This window comes from Loxodonta africana, chromosome 15 (assembly GCF_030014295.1).
Source record: "Loxodonta africana isolate mLoxAfr1 chromosome 15, mLoxAfr1.hap2, whole genome shotgun sequence".
Lineage (NCBI taxonomy): Eukaryota > Metazoa > Chordata > Mammalia > Proboscidea > Elephantidae > Loxodonta > Loxodonta africana.
Genome location: NC_087356.1, coordinates 52,241,628 through 52,259,367, shown reverse-complemented (window position 1 = coordinate 52,259,367; position 17,740 = coordinate 52,241,628). Strand labels below are relative to the sequence as shown.

At 44.8% G+C, this 17,740-nt stretch overlaps 1 protein-coding gene across 4 annotated transcripts in view; it reads left to right on the top strand.

Moving 5' to 3' along the window:
* Window positions 1–1,954: 1,954 nt before the first annotated feature.
* The window catches only part of NTM (neurotrimin), a 546,323-nt gene continuing 530,537 nt past the window's right edge, over window positions 1,955–17,740 (top strand). For all 4 annotated transcript variants that reach the window (XM_064268850.1, XM_064268849.1, XM_023557046.2 and 1 more), the window contains exon 1: window positions 1,955–2,315. In XM_064268850.1, coding sequence (XP_064124920.1) covers window positions 2,149–2,315 — 167 coding nt within the window. In that variant the 5' untranslated portion in view covers window positions 1,955–2,148. The remainder of the gene's footprint in view (window positions 2,316–17,740) is intronic.

Sequence of the window (17,740 nt, the reverse complement as noted above, 5' to 3'; positions counted from 1 at the left end):
CTAACATGCTGGCTACATGTATGTGATCGTCACTGCCAGCAAGCCACAAGGACTTTCATAGCACCCACCCTTATGATTTGAGTCAATCTCTGGTGCTGGATGGCACTGGAAAGAATCCTTGTCTTTAACAGTTGGGCGTGGTGGGGGAGAAGTTCCCTGGTTGAATGGCATAGAAAGTCTTAAGGGGAAGAACAAGGTCAGTGGCCTTCTCTCTAGCCCCAGGGAGAACTGGGTCAGTGCTGGAAAATCAGAGGCAGAAGTCCCTGAGAAGAGAGCCTACCATACCACCACCACTGCGCTGGCTGGGCTGCTCTGAGCTCCCCCTGCACAGGTACCAGGCCCAGGGATGGGAAGGCACTGCCTTCCTCAGGGTTCAAGTTCATGGAGAGATAACAATGCAGATACAGAGATACCGGCAGCAGCAGAGAGGGCAAGTGGCAGGGACCAGGAACAGAGGTGAATCTGGTTTACCCTGAGTTTCAAGAATTCAAGCACCCGGCTTAAAGATGAGATGAACTGCGCAAGAGTGTGAAACCCAAGAAACTTGGGAGTCCGCTGCAGAGATAATACAAGTGCTGTTCTGTCTCACTGAGCACCCTTGCAGGGCTGGCAGCTTTTCACATCTCCAAACTCAAGAATAAAGAACGGTAAGTCAGCCTCAAAATTTAACCAAAACTTGGGTGCGATTTTGCCAGTTTGACACGCTAAGAGGTTTCTGTGATTTTGCATGTTTTATATATGGGATCTCTAGAATGGTGTCCGCTCAGTCTCTGGTGTTTTAAGGAGCGTTTGTGGGGCGCTGGCAGGGGGGGTGTTGCACTCCTGAATACAATGAGAGTTTTCTAAAGCATCCTTCCCACACCTGAGTTTACTCTAAATGCTAATAAATCTATCTAATCGTTTAAAAAGTGCACGCTGCAGGGGTTTTCTCTGCCAGTTATTTGTGACTCTTATTATGATGTCTCCGGTCTATTACGAATGTGGGGGTAACTTCGTTTTAATTTGGAAGTGACAGTTCTTCCAGGGAGGGAAATAGTTAAGGCCTGGCTGTGATACGGCGCGGCGGGGGTTAAGCGGGCGCTGGGTGCGCAGCGAGCGCAGAGGTTCCGGTGCTATGTCTGCGCGGGATGCGCGCGCCCCGGGGTCCGCGTCGGAAGAGAGTGGTGGTCAGTGATGGAGCTGCTGCCATGACAACCCTGGAAGTCGGTGCCAGTGTGAGGCGGGGACGTTTCTGCGACGAAGGCGGCGCTGAGCCCCGGGGCCGCCGCTGAGCTGGGCGTCCCCGGCGCGGCCGCCCGTCGCCTCTGCGTCTGGCCCTCGGAGCCGGGAAGGAGCAGCGCAGGGGCTCGCGCGTGGTCCGCTACTGCTCGCGGCTGCTGCTCGCGACCTCTCCTTTCCCGGGACCGCGCCAAACCTCACGAAGGTCCGGCAGTCCTAGGCGGTGAAGTGTGCACGGGTGCCGAGTGCGCCCTGGTGCCTAGTGCGTCCGGGTGTCGCGTGTGCACTGGAGTCCGGGAAGTGGCCGAGGCAGCGGCGGCAGAATCTGGGGCCGAATTGCAGGCAGCCTCTGCTCGGCGTCGCCCTTTGCTCCGCGCGCTCCCCCGCGGTTCCTGCGTGGTGTACTTTCTCTGCTATTGTGACCGATTTGTTCCTGGCGGCGAGCCTGCCTTCGAAACTTACAAAGAAAGTGTTGGTTTTTCGCCCTCGTTGGAACTGAAGAATCGCAGACCACTTCGGGGCAGCTGAGTTCAACCCACCCCTCTCCTCTTCTTGGTACCAAAGTGCTTACTCCTCTCCAAAGTGCCATGTCTCAACTATAAACGGGAAGAACCAGCTCCTAAAACGTGCCCACACCTTTGCACTTGCCTTCCGCTCCCCGTGATCTGCACCTTCCCCAGCCAGAGCGGCACCAAGCGGCCCCTTTGGATGTCCTCCGTGGAAACTGGCTCGCCGAGGCTGGGGAGCTAAGCCTGGATTTTGGGGAGGAATACTCGACTTGGAGGCGTTTACGCGCTTTTCTCCTTGCTCCTCGCGGTCGCCAATAGCTCTCGGCGCAGTCCCTCTCCTTCCCACCCCACCCCACTTCCTGTGCTCGTTGGGGCGTGTGCTCTGCCGCCGCTGAGTTCTGGGAAGTTGTATCTGTCGAGGATGGGGGTCTGTGGGTACCTGTTCCTGCCCTGGAAGTGCCTGGTGGTCGTGTCTCTCAGGCTACTGTTCCTTGTACCCACAGGAGTGCCCGTGCGCAGCGGAGATGCCACCTTTCCCAAAGCTATGGACAACGTGACGGTCCGGCAAGGGGAGAGCGCCACCCTCAGGTAGGGAGCTGACATTCGTCTGTGAATTGTGGATGGTTTATGGGGGGGAGGGGAACGTGGAGAGGGACAGGGGTGCCGGCGTGTGAACTGGAGCATGCCAGGCTGGCAGAGAGTGACTTCAAGGCTCATGAATGCGCTGGTGCTTTGCCCCGGGAATGTGGCAGTCATACGGGAACTGCTCATCCCCAAAACGGGCTTTTTGGCTCAGGGGACTTGGTAAGGACGAGGGACAGCAAGGCCAGAAAGTCTGAAAGTGGAGCAGTGGCCAGCACGGTCTGTGCCAGCGAGCCTGGTGGCTGTGGAAGCTGGGCGCCTGGCTGGGGCTCCACATGGAAAGTCTCCTCCGAAGTTAATGAGCCCCAAAGGACAGGTCTGGCTTGGTCCGAGTGCCCTCAGTCTGCCCGTGCCATGGTGTGTTGCCAACCTGGGCCTCTGTGGGCCTGGCAAGCCATTGTTTTGGCCTGGATTTGGCTGTGCCTGGGCTCTCCTGGGTGGCCTGGATGCCATTAGCTGGTGGGCAGAGAGGTGCTTTCTTCTGTCTGAAATTGGATTTCTGATGCTGAAGTTATGGAGATGACACTGACTTGTCCGTGGAAAATAGCGTTCGCTTTGGTTGACCGCCCGATTCTTGCTGTCCAGCAGTGCAAAGCTCATCAACTGAAAGGAAACTAGATTTTGGTTCTGTGTTGGGTCGTGATTGGCTTCTAGGGTTAAGGCTGACAGGAACTGGGGGCGACGAGGAGAAGAGTCTTGACTGTGCTTTGTGTAAGCTACTCCACCTCTCTGATCACCCTGCCTGCTGGAAAGCTAACTCCATTTCCAGTGTCTACAAACTGCACCACTCACATAGGGACAACAGAGAAGTAGTAATTGCCATGGAAAATTTTACTCTCTGGGATTCTATAAGAGAATAAGCACGAAGTCAAGTACAAACAGATTCATGGGAATAACTATTTCCCTGCCTCTCTTTGATCGAATATTTTCTCTTAAAGTTTTTCAAATTGGGCAGTTGAACTCACCACAAGACAACATTCCCTTCCTGTTGCAGGCGTTCGGTGTTTGGGCCCCTGATAGCTGTTGTTCTCAGAGCAGATTGCTTGTGGGTGGCACACTCAGGCAGTGCCCACAGGATGGACAATGTTGAAGTGAGGGGCATTAGCAATACACAGCTGGTTTGCCAAGGCATTGCCAAGGAGGAGTGTGACTAAAAGGAGCCCTGCAACCCATGGCACCTTTTCTTAGGGGAGTTAACCCTCAAGGCCCCAGGGAATTCCCAGTTACTGATTTGTTCAGAAAACCTTCCCCTACCCTGAGCTCTTTAGAAAGTATTTTGAACAAAGGTTAAAATATACTATGACTATATATTGGCTGTGTCTGGTATAACAGATAAAGGGATTTTAGGGGAGCTCCAAATATTCAGTTATTTCAAATTACTTAAGGTTAAAAGCACAAATGAACTGCTAAACCAATGTAGTCGATGAAATCTAGTGGCTCCCTGGATGTACCTGTGTCCCTAACCCTTGGCAAGGAGGAGCCCACAAGGGATAAAATGGAGACACCTTCACAAGGAGAACCTTTTAGAAACAAATGGGATTATTTTTTCAAGGAGGAGGTAAAAGGTAGTCAGCTCTGTGGAGATTTGGAGAACAAGAAATAGCAAGGGGGCCTGACTTGCAGTCTTTTCCACATTATAGGGAAAAATGAAAGGATTGGAGAGGCTAGGGTCTGGTTTCCAGAAGGCAACCCCTAGAGCTCACAGTAATCAGGATTCTCCAGAGAGCGACTGAATTCCACCAGCAGTGAGCAGGCGACAGGCCTGGGCTATGAGCAGCTTCCCTTTAAAACCATGGAGCATGTCCTGGCTGGCTTCTCTTTATCTTTCCTCCCATAGCTCCTTCTTTCTCTTTGTGGGTGCCTTTCCTTGTTTCTTGCAACCACTAATCTCGTTTGCATTGTCGCACATGCTGTAGCCACAGTGGACGTGTTTGGGTATGGAGGAAGGGAGAGGGTGGGAGGCCTCCTCTCTAGATCCTGAAATTGGCTTTAGCCCAGCCCTGGTGTAAGAAGACCCTCCTGGAGCCCAGCCCCATGGCTGAATGTTTTCCTGACTCTCAGGAGGAAGACCCTCACAGTGGGTGGGGCCGCAAAGGCAGTGGTTAAGTAGGCTAGGATATGACCAACACCAGCCATTGGCCATGGGCTTGGTTTAGGATGTGAATCAGCACCAGGTCTATCAGGCGGCCTGCACAGAAGCCATGCGTGACCCTAGCAGCTTACGCTTGTGCTTTCTTAGGCTCAACGCCCTGGGACTAGTAAGGGGTGCATTGTTGGCATACACTTTAATGGAGTGGAAGCCTGTGGACTCTTCACCCCAAGCATTGTGTTTTGTGATCCTGTGTGTGCAGGAAAGCAAGTAACAGCTACAGCATGTTTTTTGTTTTCATAAAATTTGCTAAATTTGCTCTTAACCTGATTCTAGAGAGGAACATAATTTTGCAACCAAGGTTCTGGGTCATTTTATTTTTGCTTTTTATTGTCAGGAGAGAGGGCGTGTCTCCTTCTTTTTCTTCTTCTTTTCCTTTGCTAAGCATATGACCAAACTAGACAGAACCACACTGGTGGGTTGCCCTGGCTGAAGGGCTACCCTGTCCACATCGATGTGGTGGTGGGCTGCTTGCAGGTTTCTTCATGACCAGCAGGGGACTTTTTGCTCTAATGTCATTTTATTCTGCTTTGTTCTCACCAGTTTTATTTTTTGAGAATTTTTTACTAGTTTCCAAAGAGAAAATGCTTTAGCAGCAGATTCTAATGTGAGGAAACTTTTAAGATGTTTTATTTCATCTAATTAGTTCTAATGATTCGCACAGAGGTATCAGAAACTTCTTCCTGACATGGCATTAACAGCCTAAAGAGAATTGTAAATAAGTTGAAATCTCCCACTCTTCTTGCCCTCCTGCTGGTATTCTACGTGAATATTTTTAAAGGGTGCAGTTACATAAAACAATGTGTGGTAACAATATTAACCAAGGTTTATAAAGTGCTCACTACAGGTTATAAAACATTCTAAATATTTTATATAGTATCTAACTCTCATTCAACCTTATAACATTAACATTTAATCCTGACTTAACCCAAATAATAACCCTACGATGTAGGTGCTCTTATTATTCCATTTTACAGATGAGAAAACTGAGGCATGGTAAGTTTAAATCATTTGACCAAGATTGTACAGCAAGGACATTTTGAAGCCAGATTATGAAGCACTGGTGATAATAATAGTAACAAAACAAATAATACTGCGAGCAGTACCTCAGGAGAGAACTATCAGAAATTCAAGCCAAATTTTGAAAATGGCATAGAACGAGAGATATCATTGCTGATGTCAGATGGATCTTGGCAGAAACCACAGAATGCAAGAAAGATGTTTACCTGTGTTTTATGGGCTATGCAAAGGCATTTGACTGTGTGGATCATAACAAATTATGGATAGCATTGCAAAGAGTGGGAATTCCAGAACACTTAATTGTGCTCATAAGGAACCTGTACCCAGACCACTAGGCAGTCATTTGAACAGAACAAGGAGATACTGCATGTTTTAAAATCAGGAAAGGTGTGCATCGGGGTTGTGTCCTTTCACCATACTTATTCAATCTGTATGCTGAGCAAATAGAGAAGCTAGACTCTATGAAGAAGAGCATGGCACTAGGATTGAAGAAAGACTCATTAACAACCTGTGATATGCAGATGACACAGCCTTCTCTGCTTAAAGCGAAGAGGACTCAAAGTACTTACTGATGAAGATGAAAGCCTACAGCCTTCAATATGGGTTATACCTCAACATAAAGAAAATACAAATCCTCACAACTGGATCAGTAAGCAACATCATGATAAACAGAGAAAATATTAAAGTTGTTAAGGATTTCATTTTACTTGGATCCAGAATCAACACAAATGGAAGGAGCAGTCAAGGAATCAAATGACATATTGCATCGGACAAATCAGCTGCAAAAGACCTCTTTTAAGTGTCAGAAAGCCAAGATGTCACTTTGAGGACTAAGGTGTGCCAGACCCAAGCCTTGGTATTTTCAAACGCCTCATACGCATGTGAAAGCTGGACAGTGAATAAGGAAGACTGAAGAAGGATTGACACCTTTGAATTATGGTGTTGGCTAAGAATATTGAATATACCATGGGCTGCCAGAAAAACGAATAAATCTGTTTTAGAAGAATTATGACCAGAATGCTCCTTAAAGGAGGATGGTGAGACTTTGTCTCACATACTTTGGACATGTTATCAGGAGGGTCCAGTTCCTAGAGAAGAATATCATGCTTGGTAAAGTAGAGGGTCAGCGATAAAGAGGAATACCCTCAACAACATGGATTTGCCCAGTGGCTGCAACAATAGGCTCCAGCATAGCAATGATTGTGAGGATGGCGCAGAACCAGGCAGTGTTTCATTTGTTGTACATAGGGTCGCTATGAATTGGAACCAACTGAATGGCACCTAGCAATCACTGTATTAAGCATTTCATATGCATAGTACCATTCAATCCTCACAACAGCTGTCTAAAATAGATGCAGTTATCCCATTTTATAGATGAGGAAACTCAGGCACAGAGAAGAGAACTTACCTAAAACTACATGTAGCTAGTAGCTGAACTGGGATCCTGACTCAGGACTTCACTCCTTGTCTTTGTGAACCAAGCTTTCCTGTGACTGGTCAGGACCCACTGAATTCTATGTTCTCCTAGTTCTTTGGTGATGCCTAATGCATCCTCTACTCATTTTGGCTCAGATTCTGTCTTGCAATATTGTTTAACTCTCGTTCTTCTTTCTCCACATGAATTGGAGAGCAGCTCTGGAAAAGCAGGGATCATGCTTTATAATGCTAGGAGCACTATGTGCTCACAAATGTTTACCGAACAGATGAAATGAATGAAAACAGAACAAAACTCTTCCTCAGCCTGTCATCAAATATCTCCTCACCGCATTTCTCTATCATTTTATTTTAAAATACAACCATGGTCTGCTAACAAAGATGTATGGAATGGTTCCTTTTTGAAGGGCTCTGAACTGGGTATTGGGGTGTGAAAAGGCAGGAGGGGTGGGCTTTAGTCTCAGGGGCTTGGCTCCAACTTTAAAGGCTAGGCTTATGGACGGAAGAAAATTGATGGCACGAGGTAGGGTGTACCATTAGTAAATGCGTGGTAGCGTCTCCCTGTGTTCGGAGGAGACCACTCTGTTTCGGAGCTGAGGTGTATGCGGGGCTGGACTGAGCTGGTCTGAGGGCAGGAGGGCAGTGGTGTGGATGCTATTCATGAAGCATGAAAGCTTCTCTTGGCAATCTTGATGAATGTACTTCATGCTTTCATAGATTCTCCAAATAAGCAGCCTACTAGTAGAGTGAGTTATTTCCTTGGATTCATCTGGTAAGTGAATGTCAGAGGCTGAGCTAAACCTTCTGTCATGTGTCTAGACGGTAGGCTTTGCAATGGAACGTTGCAGTTTTTCTGGGATGAGTTAAGAATAAAAAATCTGAGAGATGTACAAGATTTGAGTTGTGTTTTAATACAGCATTTCCATGGAAAACACAGAATAATGTAGTTTTGGTATTTCAGGAAACCCAGGAAGTCAGCTTCTAGATTTAGGATGCTATGGCACGTTGTCGTCTCATGTAAAGCATTTAGCATTTCATTTTTATAAGCAGATAGATCTTCTGTTGGTCTTTGCAGGCAGCTTATGAGAACTATGCCTTAAGGGAAAAGTGATACCTTATTCAGGTTTGCACCCCACGACCCAGCACATAACTTGGCCCCTGGCATTTTGCTAATAAAGTTTGAATGACTGTTCGTTCACCCAGTTTTCTGTTTACCCACTATGCTGTAGGCACCCTGGCCATCTTCCTGCTTCCTGAACATGGAAAACCCACTCCTGCTACAGCACCTGGATTCCCATGCTTCTGGCTGTTGGGAATACCGCCACCCCACATCTTGCCACAATAGCTGCTGCTTTTCATTTCTGCCTCAGCTCAGATAAAGCCCCCTCACTGAGGCCTTTCCTGACACCCAACTCAGAATGGTCTCTTACTGCTACCACCAGTTGTACACTGGCATATGATCCTGGCTTCTTTTCTTCAGGGCAGTTGTCTCTATCTGAAATGATCCCATTCGTTTATTTGGTTTATTACAGTCTATCTTCCTCAACTAGACTGTAAGTTCTTTGAGGTTAGGCAGCTTCTTTATCTTATTCAGCACTGTACCCTGTTACTGGCATAAGGAAGACATTCAGTAAATATCTGTGCCTGTTTGAAATCACTCTCAGCCCCTTCTTGCACTTGTTCATACTTTTCCTGGGTTTTCTTGTGTTGTCCTTGCTCTGGATTTGTTGTTGGCTCACTGTCATTTCTGTTCAGGTCATGCATTGGTGTGAGGTTGTGATGGAGGTGCTGGTGGGCAGCTACAGATGTACATAAAGCATGGAGCTGATGTCTCTCTGTCCAGGACACAGATGGGATGTGTTGGGTGTCCATCATTTCTTTGCCGTACCCCAGACACATGCCACTTCCAGCCAAATCACTTCCTTCCCCAGCCCTTAAGCCTTTGAAGACTTGCTCCTCTTTGATGATGCACTCAAAGGCGTGCGGGCTCAGGGAAATTAGTGCTGAGGTAGGAGGAGTACAGAAAAGCACCTCTCTGCCCATCCTTCTTTCTCTCTGTTTGGATTTGGTTGGCAGTGGTTGTCCCGTGGTTTAGCTACTGATCCGTTGCCTATGAGTTAACTTGTTCAGAATAGCAATGCCACTTGGGAATCACGTGCTGTTCCAAATGCTCTGCCTCCCCTATGCATGCTGACCACCAGGCACTCACCTGGGGCTGGCCAAGCATCTGCCCAGTGGACCGTGGTTCAAAGGAGTGTGGACAGATGGGATGGAGGAGGCAGGCTCCTAGACACACACAGAGCTGGTGGAGGAGCCAAAAACTACAGTGGTAAAACTGAAAATCCAACCAACCATGGGACAGAGGAGTGTGCCCAGATGTCCCTGGAATTCCAAGAAGGTACAGAGGGATAGGCCCGTGCTCTACCACTCCTTACCTGCCATCATAGGCACTTTGCAGAAAAGCTTCTTTCTTCCTCCTTTAATAGCACAATGGTTTTTGAGTTTGAAAGGAGTCCAAACTAGGGAGTTCAGCCACCATGTTTCACAAAATATAAAGATGATGATAACCAGGTCTGCACAAGGATGCCTTCCAGAAGGGTTAAGGGGGGCTGACGCCCAGTACACTCCCCTCTGCAAGCTGTGAACCTTGGCTTGGGACCACATAGGTCTGGAGGAAGGAGCATCTTGTGCTCCTAGGTGCAGAAGCATCACACGGACTCTGAGTGACTCTGATACAGCTAGCTGACGTTTACTGGGAGGTAGCCACGTTCTGTCTAACTGCTGATTCTTCACCGTCATGCGGTAACATTTATTCATTGTAGGATAACCGTGCTTACCATGTGCCAGGCCCTGTGCTCAGCACCTTACCAGCAGAGTCTTAATTAATCCTCATAACTGTTCCAGGAGGTAGAGACACTTATTATGCCAATTTTACAGATCAGGACTCTGAAGCCCTAAGAGGCAGAGTGATGCTCTTTCCCATTTACACTGTCAGATCCTGGCTGGGCCTGAGGTCTAGAACCACTTTGGTCTCCTTCTAGCCTAGGTCTCGCTTTGTTTGCACCATAGTGCTTTTCTCGTGTGGAGCTTCATCATTTTCTCATTGCCCGTTTCCTCTCCTCCAGGGAACCCTGTGAATTAGGCTGTTCCTCCTCCTGGGGCAGAAGAGTTTCTTTTCTTGAGATGTTTTGGGGATGAAGTCTGGGCGTGATTAAGGCCTTCTATGGATTACAGCCTAGAAAACCCTGTGGCAGTTCTGCTGTGACACGTGGGGTCACTATGAGTTGAAATCACCTCGACAGCACCTAACGACAGCAGCATGGTCTGCGAAGAGGAGACACAGGATGACCCTGATGGCCTCTAGCAGTCCCTTCTCATCAGAGAATCCTAGCATCTCTGTTCAGAGAGAGACTTTTATTCCAGGTTCTTCTGCCAACCTTTTGCTCCACATATCACATTTGCACGTATTTCTATGGGAGGAGGTATTGAACAAATCCAGGCTGAAAGACAATTCCATGCGGATTCCAGAGCCAGTGAATCCGGAAGCCCTGGTTTTGGAGGCAGGACTGGTGGGAGGAAGGAACAAAGTCATATTTATGATTTGCCCTACAAGCTTCCTTCTTTTTTTCTACTAGAAATAGGACTTTTGGCATCTTTTCTGGGGACTCTTGAAAAAATTCTTAATTAATATTAAAGGCATGTTTGTTCTCTTGGGTTGAAAGTCTCAAATTATGGGTAAAATATAGCACTATCCTTACATTAGTTGAGGTCATTTTGCTTCCTCGGGAGCAGGTTGATGGATTCCCATTCTGTGTAATAGATTACTGACAATAAATAAATAATACCATCAATATCATCTAAATGCTATAATAATACTAATTTTAGAAAGCCAGGAATTGATTAGCTTGTGGATGTAATTTCAAATTAAGATAAACACAGAGCTCCTGGTTTTCCAACTTATGTGAGCTGAAGGAGAGGAGGAAACAGTGGGGGAGTTTAATCAGAATGCAAGTGGTAGAGACAAAGATCTCAGAAAAAAGACACTGCACTCATTTTTTAGCAGGAGTGGTATGCTACAAATACGGGAGGCAGGAGTCTACTAACCCTGGTTCAGACGCTTTCCCTCTGCCTGGTCATAGGCAAAATTTTTAATCTGTATAAAGAATACAGTTATTACCTACTTTAAAAGGTTGTTTTGGGTTAAAAACAGAAAGTGCACACAAAGCTTAATGAGTAATTATAACTCTTGTCTTTCTCTCCATACATATACTGCATATGTACACACACAGGTGTATATGTATCTGTATGATATATGCATGTATGTAAATATGTTAAACGCACATAGAGCAGTTTCTACTATAAACTGTTGTACCTTAAACACCCATGTAGCTACACTTTGATAAATATGCCATTTCTGAAGGATGTACAAGACAGAAATCCCTCTTCATCCAGGTGTAAGTCTACTTTTTTTGCGTGTTTCTCCTACACATCTATTTAGATCCTAGAAATCGTCTTGATTTAAAATCAGGATTTCTTGAGATGTTTGATTTCTGAGAAGGGATGAGAAGAAAAGTATTTCTTCATTTCATAACAAAATGGTTGCACGGCAAGGGCATGATTCTGAGGATGAATTTCGCATCAGAAAAAGCTGCATGGAAGGTTTCGTGGAGCCAGGTTGTCTGAAACAAACAGAAGGGTTAGGAGTTAAGTAGCCATTGAGGACTGGTAGACGTTTTGTCCTTGGAGAACTGATTTTTCCATGATAATTTCCACAGGAATCAGCTGTCAGAACAGTAGTTGGAATGACATCTCTTGGGGTTTTTAAGGGTCCCTTCAGCTTTAATGTCCTCTAATTGCAATTTTTCCCTTCATTTACATCTGATCATTGGCAGGCCCGCTCAGGGCTTGCATGGCAATGGCGAAAACGGAAGCCTGTCTACATCTGATCATTATTCTTCTTGGAAAGTCTGGGGCAAGACTGGGACAAGGTCAGTGTGTCTGGCATTAGAAGCGGATCCGTAAATTCACCAGTGGAGCCAAATGAGCAGTCCTCTTCACTTAAACCCCATGCCATGGGCTAAATTACTTCGCTGTTGTTAGATGCCAAAGAGCCAGTTCTGACTCATAGCGACACTATGTACAACAGAAAGAAACATGCCAGGTCCTGCGCTATCCTCACAGTCACTGTAATGCTTGAGCCCATTGTTGCAGCCACTGTGTCAATCCATCTCTTTGAGGGTATTGCTCTTTTTCACTGACTCTCTACCAAGCATGATGTCCTTCTCTAGGGACTGGTCCCAACTGATAACATGTCCAAAGTGTGTGAGATGAAGCCTCACCATCCTTACCTGTGAGGAACATTCTGGCTGTACTTCCAAGACAGATTCGTTCATTCTTCTGGCAATCCATGGTATATTCAGTATTCTTTGCCATCACCATAATTCAAAGACGCCAATTCTTTTTTGGTCTTCCTTATTCATTGTCCAGCTTTCACGTGCATAGGAGGCAATTAAAATTGGGTCAGGCACACCTTAGTCTTTAAGGTGACTTCTTTGCTTTTTAACACCTTAAATAGGTCTTTTGCAGCAGATTTGTACAGTATAATATGTCATTCGATTTCTTGACTGCTGCTTCTGTGGGCATTGATTGTGGATCCAAGTAAAAGGAAATCCTTGACAGCTTCAGTAGTTTCTTCTTTTATCATGGTGTTGCTTATTGGTCCAGTTATGAGGATTTTTGTTTTCATTATGTTGAGGTGTAATCTATACGGAAGGCTGGAGTCTTTGAACTTCCTCAGCAAGTACTTCAAGTCCTCTTCACTTTCAGCAAGCAATCATATCATCTGCATATCACAGGTTGTTGATGAGTCTTCCTCCAATCCTGATGTGTTCTTCTTCATATAGTCCAGTTTCTCGAGTTATTTGCTCAGTATACAGACTGAATAGGCATAGTGAAAGAATACAACCCTGACGCACACCTTTCCTGACTTTAAACCACTCAGTATCCTCTTGTTCTGTTTGAACAACTGCCTCTGGATCTATGTACAGATTTCACATGAGCACGGTTAAGTATTCTGGAATTCCCGTTCTTCGAAATGTTATCCATAATCTGTTATGATGCACACAGTTAAATGCTTTTTCGTAGTCAATAAAACACAGGTAAACATCTTTTTGGTATTCTCTCTTTCAGCCAAGATCCATCTGACATCAGCAGCAATATTCCTCCTTCCATGTCCTCTTCTGAATCTGGCTTGAATTTCTGGCAGTTCTCTGTGGTACAGCTGAAACTGTTTTTGAATTATCTTGTTTAAAATTTTACTTGTGCGTGATATTAATGATATTGTTTGACGGTTTCTGCATTCTGTTGGATCACCTTTCTTTGGAATGGGCACGAATATGGGTCTCTTCTAGTTGATTGGTCAGGTAGCTGTCTTCCAAATTTCTTGACGTAGATGAGTGGGCACTTCCAGTGAGCATTGTATGCCTTTGTTGAAACGTCTCAACTGGTGTTCCATCAAGTTCTGGAGACATGTTTTTCACCAATGCCTTCAGTGCAGTTGGACTTCTTCCTTTATACCGTAAGTTCTTGATCATATTCTATGTCCTGAAATAGTTGAACATTGACCAATTCTTTTTGGTACAGTAACTCTGTGATGCTTCCTGTGTCATTCAGTATTTTGCCCATAGAATTCTTTAATATTGCAACACGAGGCTTGAATTTTTTCTTCAGTTTTTTTTCAGCTTGAGAAATGCTGAACGTGTTCTTACCTTTTGGTTTACTAACTCCGGATCTTCCACCTTTCGTTATAATACTTTACTTTGTCTTCTCAAGCTGCCTTTTGAAATTTTCTGTTTAGCTCTTTTACTTCATCATTTCTTCCATTTGCTTTAGCTACTGTATGTTCAAGAGCAAGTTTTAGTCTCTTCTGACTTCCATTTTGGTCTTTTCTTTTCTTTCTTTCTTAACTTTTTAATGACCTTTTTCTTTCTTCATGTATGCTGTCCTTGATGTCATCCCACAATTCGTCTGGTCTTTGGTCATTAGTGTTCGGTGTATCAAATCTCTTCTTGAAATGGTCCCTAAATTCAGGTGGGATGTATTCAAGGTCGTACTTTGGCTCTTATGGATGTTTTTTAATTTTCTTCAGCTTCAACTTGAACTTTCATAAGAGTAAATGATGGTCTTTCCTTCAGTCGGCCCCTAGCCTCGTTCTGAGTGATAATATTGAGCTTTTCCATTATCACTTTCCACAGATGTAGTCAATTTGACTTATGTGTATTCCGTCCACCAAATATGTGTACTGTTCCCATTTATGTTGTTGAGAAAAGGTATTTGCAATGAATAAGTCGTTGGTCTTACACAATTCTACCATGTGATCTTTAGAGTCATTTCTATCACAAAGACCATATTTTCCAACTATAGACCCTTCTTTTCCAACTTTTGCATTTCAGTCACCAGTAATTGTTAATGCACCTTGATTGCATGATTGATCAATTTCAGACTGCAGAAGTTATTTGAAACTCTTCAATTTCTCCGTCTTTGGCCTTAGTGGTTAGTGCGTAAATTTGAATAATAGTCGTATTAACTGGTCTTCCTTGTAGAAGTATGAATATTATACTATCACTGACAGAATTGTACTTCAGAATAGATCTTGAAATGTTCTTTTTGACGGTGAAAGCAATGCCACTCCAGTTCAGTCTTTCATTCCTGGCATAGTAGACTGTATGTTTGTCTGATTTTCAAAATGGCCAATACCAGTCCTTTTCAGTTCACTAATGCCTAGGATATCAATCTTTATATGATCCATTTCATTTTTGATGATTTCTGATTTTCCTAGATTCATACTTGGTACATTTCACATTCCAGTTATTAATGGATGTTTGCGGCTGTTTCTTCTCATTTTGAGTCATGCCACATCAGCAAATGAAGGTCCTGAAAGCTTTACTCCACCCACGTCATTAATGTCAACTCTACTTTGTAGAGGCAGCTCTTCTCCAGTCGTCTTTTGAGTGCTTTCCAACCAGACAATGTTCTGCTGCTATTCATGAGGCTTTTACTGGCCTGTCTTTTTCAGAAGTAGACTGTTAAGTCTGTATTAGTCTGGAAGTTCTGCTAAAACCTGTCCACCAGGGGTGAAATACCGGTAGCATAGCTTCCAGCATCACAGCAACATGCAAGCCACCATAGTATGACACTGACAGACAAGTGGTGGTAAATTGGAGGTACTGAAATACAGTGGAACCTGTGAGAGCAGGAATTTGATGGACCTACCTTGTTTTTCTAGGTCTTACAAGCGTTCCTGGTTTGACAGGATGCTGTCTTGCCAATATTTTATTACTTATTTTAGTGGACAATATTTGAGTTTTCCTTCCCTGACAAGTTTCTGCCTTACGCAGTTTACAGCTTTTGTAGGTTTTACTGTATTTTATGTAGTAGTCTCGTTCTGTCACTGATCTCTTTTTCCCAAATCTTATATATTCACAAGGTTCTTATTTGTGCTTATTTGGACTTATTTGGCTAACTTGTTATCTTGTCAATGTGAGATGTTTTGACTTAGAAACCTTTTGGGGGTTAGATTTGTCATATAAAATAAACACATGAATTAACCTTACAATCTTGCTGATTGATTTGTAAAAATAATAGAATTTTTAATGAAAACAGCATCAACCAACAGACTGATTGAAAATTACAAAACTGAAATCAACTGTCATACAAAGCCTTTTTTGGCCCCATGGAGGCAAAAGAAGATGTGTTTTTGTGAAAATAATTTCTTGATTTTCTGTGGCTTTCAAACAAGCTATAATGTCACAGATGAGTGGAAAAGTATTCTTGCACTCAGAATAATCATCTTTGGACAATTTTACTCATCAGGGAAGCTCAATCCAAAACAGTCCTAACCCTTTAGAACCTATGAGTAAGAAAGAGAAGATATGCAAATTATTTTTAATTTAATGTAGTTGTGATACATGAAAATTACAAAGAGCAACACCTTGGTAATTACAAAGACAGAGTGTTCTTAAACAACAGTCACCTATAAAGGACTACTGAAATGCCTGATGAGACCACCCTATCACTCTCCATGACACCAGCCACTGCAGTCCACAGAAGAGGCATAAGGTGGGTCTGCTCCTTTCCTACTCACGACCCCACCAGCCTCACCATTACAAATGCCCATGAGGCCTACCCAGAGTGGGGGGTTCTAACTGGAACTGATATACCCTCTTTTTGCTAAGAGACCATAAAGACAGACCCTATTATAGCTAACCTCTCAGCTTAGCTCAGCCACCTCAGAAGTCAGAGATCCCAGGCTGTACATATACCATCATCTAGGTTCTTACCACCACACGGTCCTGTATATCCAATAGCCTGACCCAATCTCCAAGTGCTTCCTGATGCTCAAACCTCTCTACTCTCTCGACTGACTTCATGATCTGTCCCAAACAAAACGTGCATGTTCCAGTGTCTTCTGAGAATGCCCCTATAATTTTCCTTTTTTTCCTTAAGCTGAAACCTGGCCGTCCTGGGTCACTTTTACTCCTAGAGTGATTTCTACTGGTGACTATCTTTGTCCCGTACTTTGCTTACCACGAGGCCTGAGGATTGGTTAGATAGCCCTCTTGCTGCCCACTGTGGGCTTTTGGATCTTTCCTCTTCCATCTTCTCAAAATCGCCAGCACACTGGAGCACATGCCATGAGGCTGTGTTACCCACTGCCACTTCCTTGCTGTACGTACTCACTACCTGTCCTGACCACGCTCTGCATTTGTGGAGCTACAGGCTGTAACCTGCTGCTCATCTACAGATCTGCTTTTATTTATAACTAATACGAATTTCAGCCTGTATACCTTCAGCATCATCCTGACCACACATCACCAGCCACCACTAATTAGGCTTGCCGATCTTAGAAGCTGGCACCTCCCAGTTGCTGCAGCCAAAAACCTAATAGGTGTATCTTTTTCTTTCTCTCTTACCTGACAGCTAATCCATCAGTAAATTCTTTTTATCTTTACTTTTAAGATATATCCCGAATCAGACCACTTTTCACTGCTTTGAATGCTACCTTCCTAGGCAAAGCCAAAACAGCACAAAAAACAGAGTCCCTGGGGGGTGCCCTGGTGGTGCAGTGGTTAAGAGCAACAGCTGCTGACCAAAAGGTCAGCGCTTCAAATCCACCAGCCACTCTTTGGAAACCCTATGGGGCAATTCTACTCTGTCGTTTAGGGTCGCTAGGAGTCGGAATGGAGTCTACAGCTATGGGTTTTGATTTCTGGATGGTGCAAATGCTTGAGACATTCAACTGCTAATCATAAGATTGGAGGTTCCTGTCCACCAGATGTGGCTCAGAAGCAACACCTTACCTGGTGTTCCTGCTTCCACTCTTGCTCTCCCAGAATCTGTTCTTTACTTGGTTATCAGGGTTATTTAAAAACACAATTCAAACTCTGTTACTCTCTGTTCAGAATCCTGTAGTGGCTTGTAGTTATACTTCGAGTGAAATACAAACACTTTGGTGACGTAAAAAGGCTTTTTGCTTTTGGCGCCTTCCCACCTCTCAGACGTCTTTCCCATGGCTCCTGCCCCGCTCACATGGGTGGAGAACACTGAACTTCTTTGCTTTTCCTTGAACTCCCCAATTCCATTCTTGCCTTAAGAAATGCTTTTCCTCGTGCCAGGGCCCAGTAACATGTTCTGTGACTGGGTCCCTCATGATATTCATGTGTCTACTCAAATACCCCGTTCTCAAAGAAAGCTTCCTAGACCACGCTAC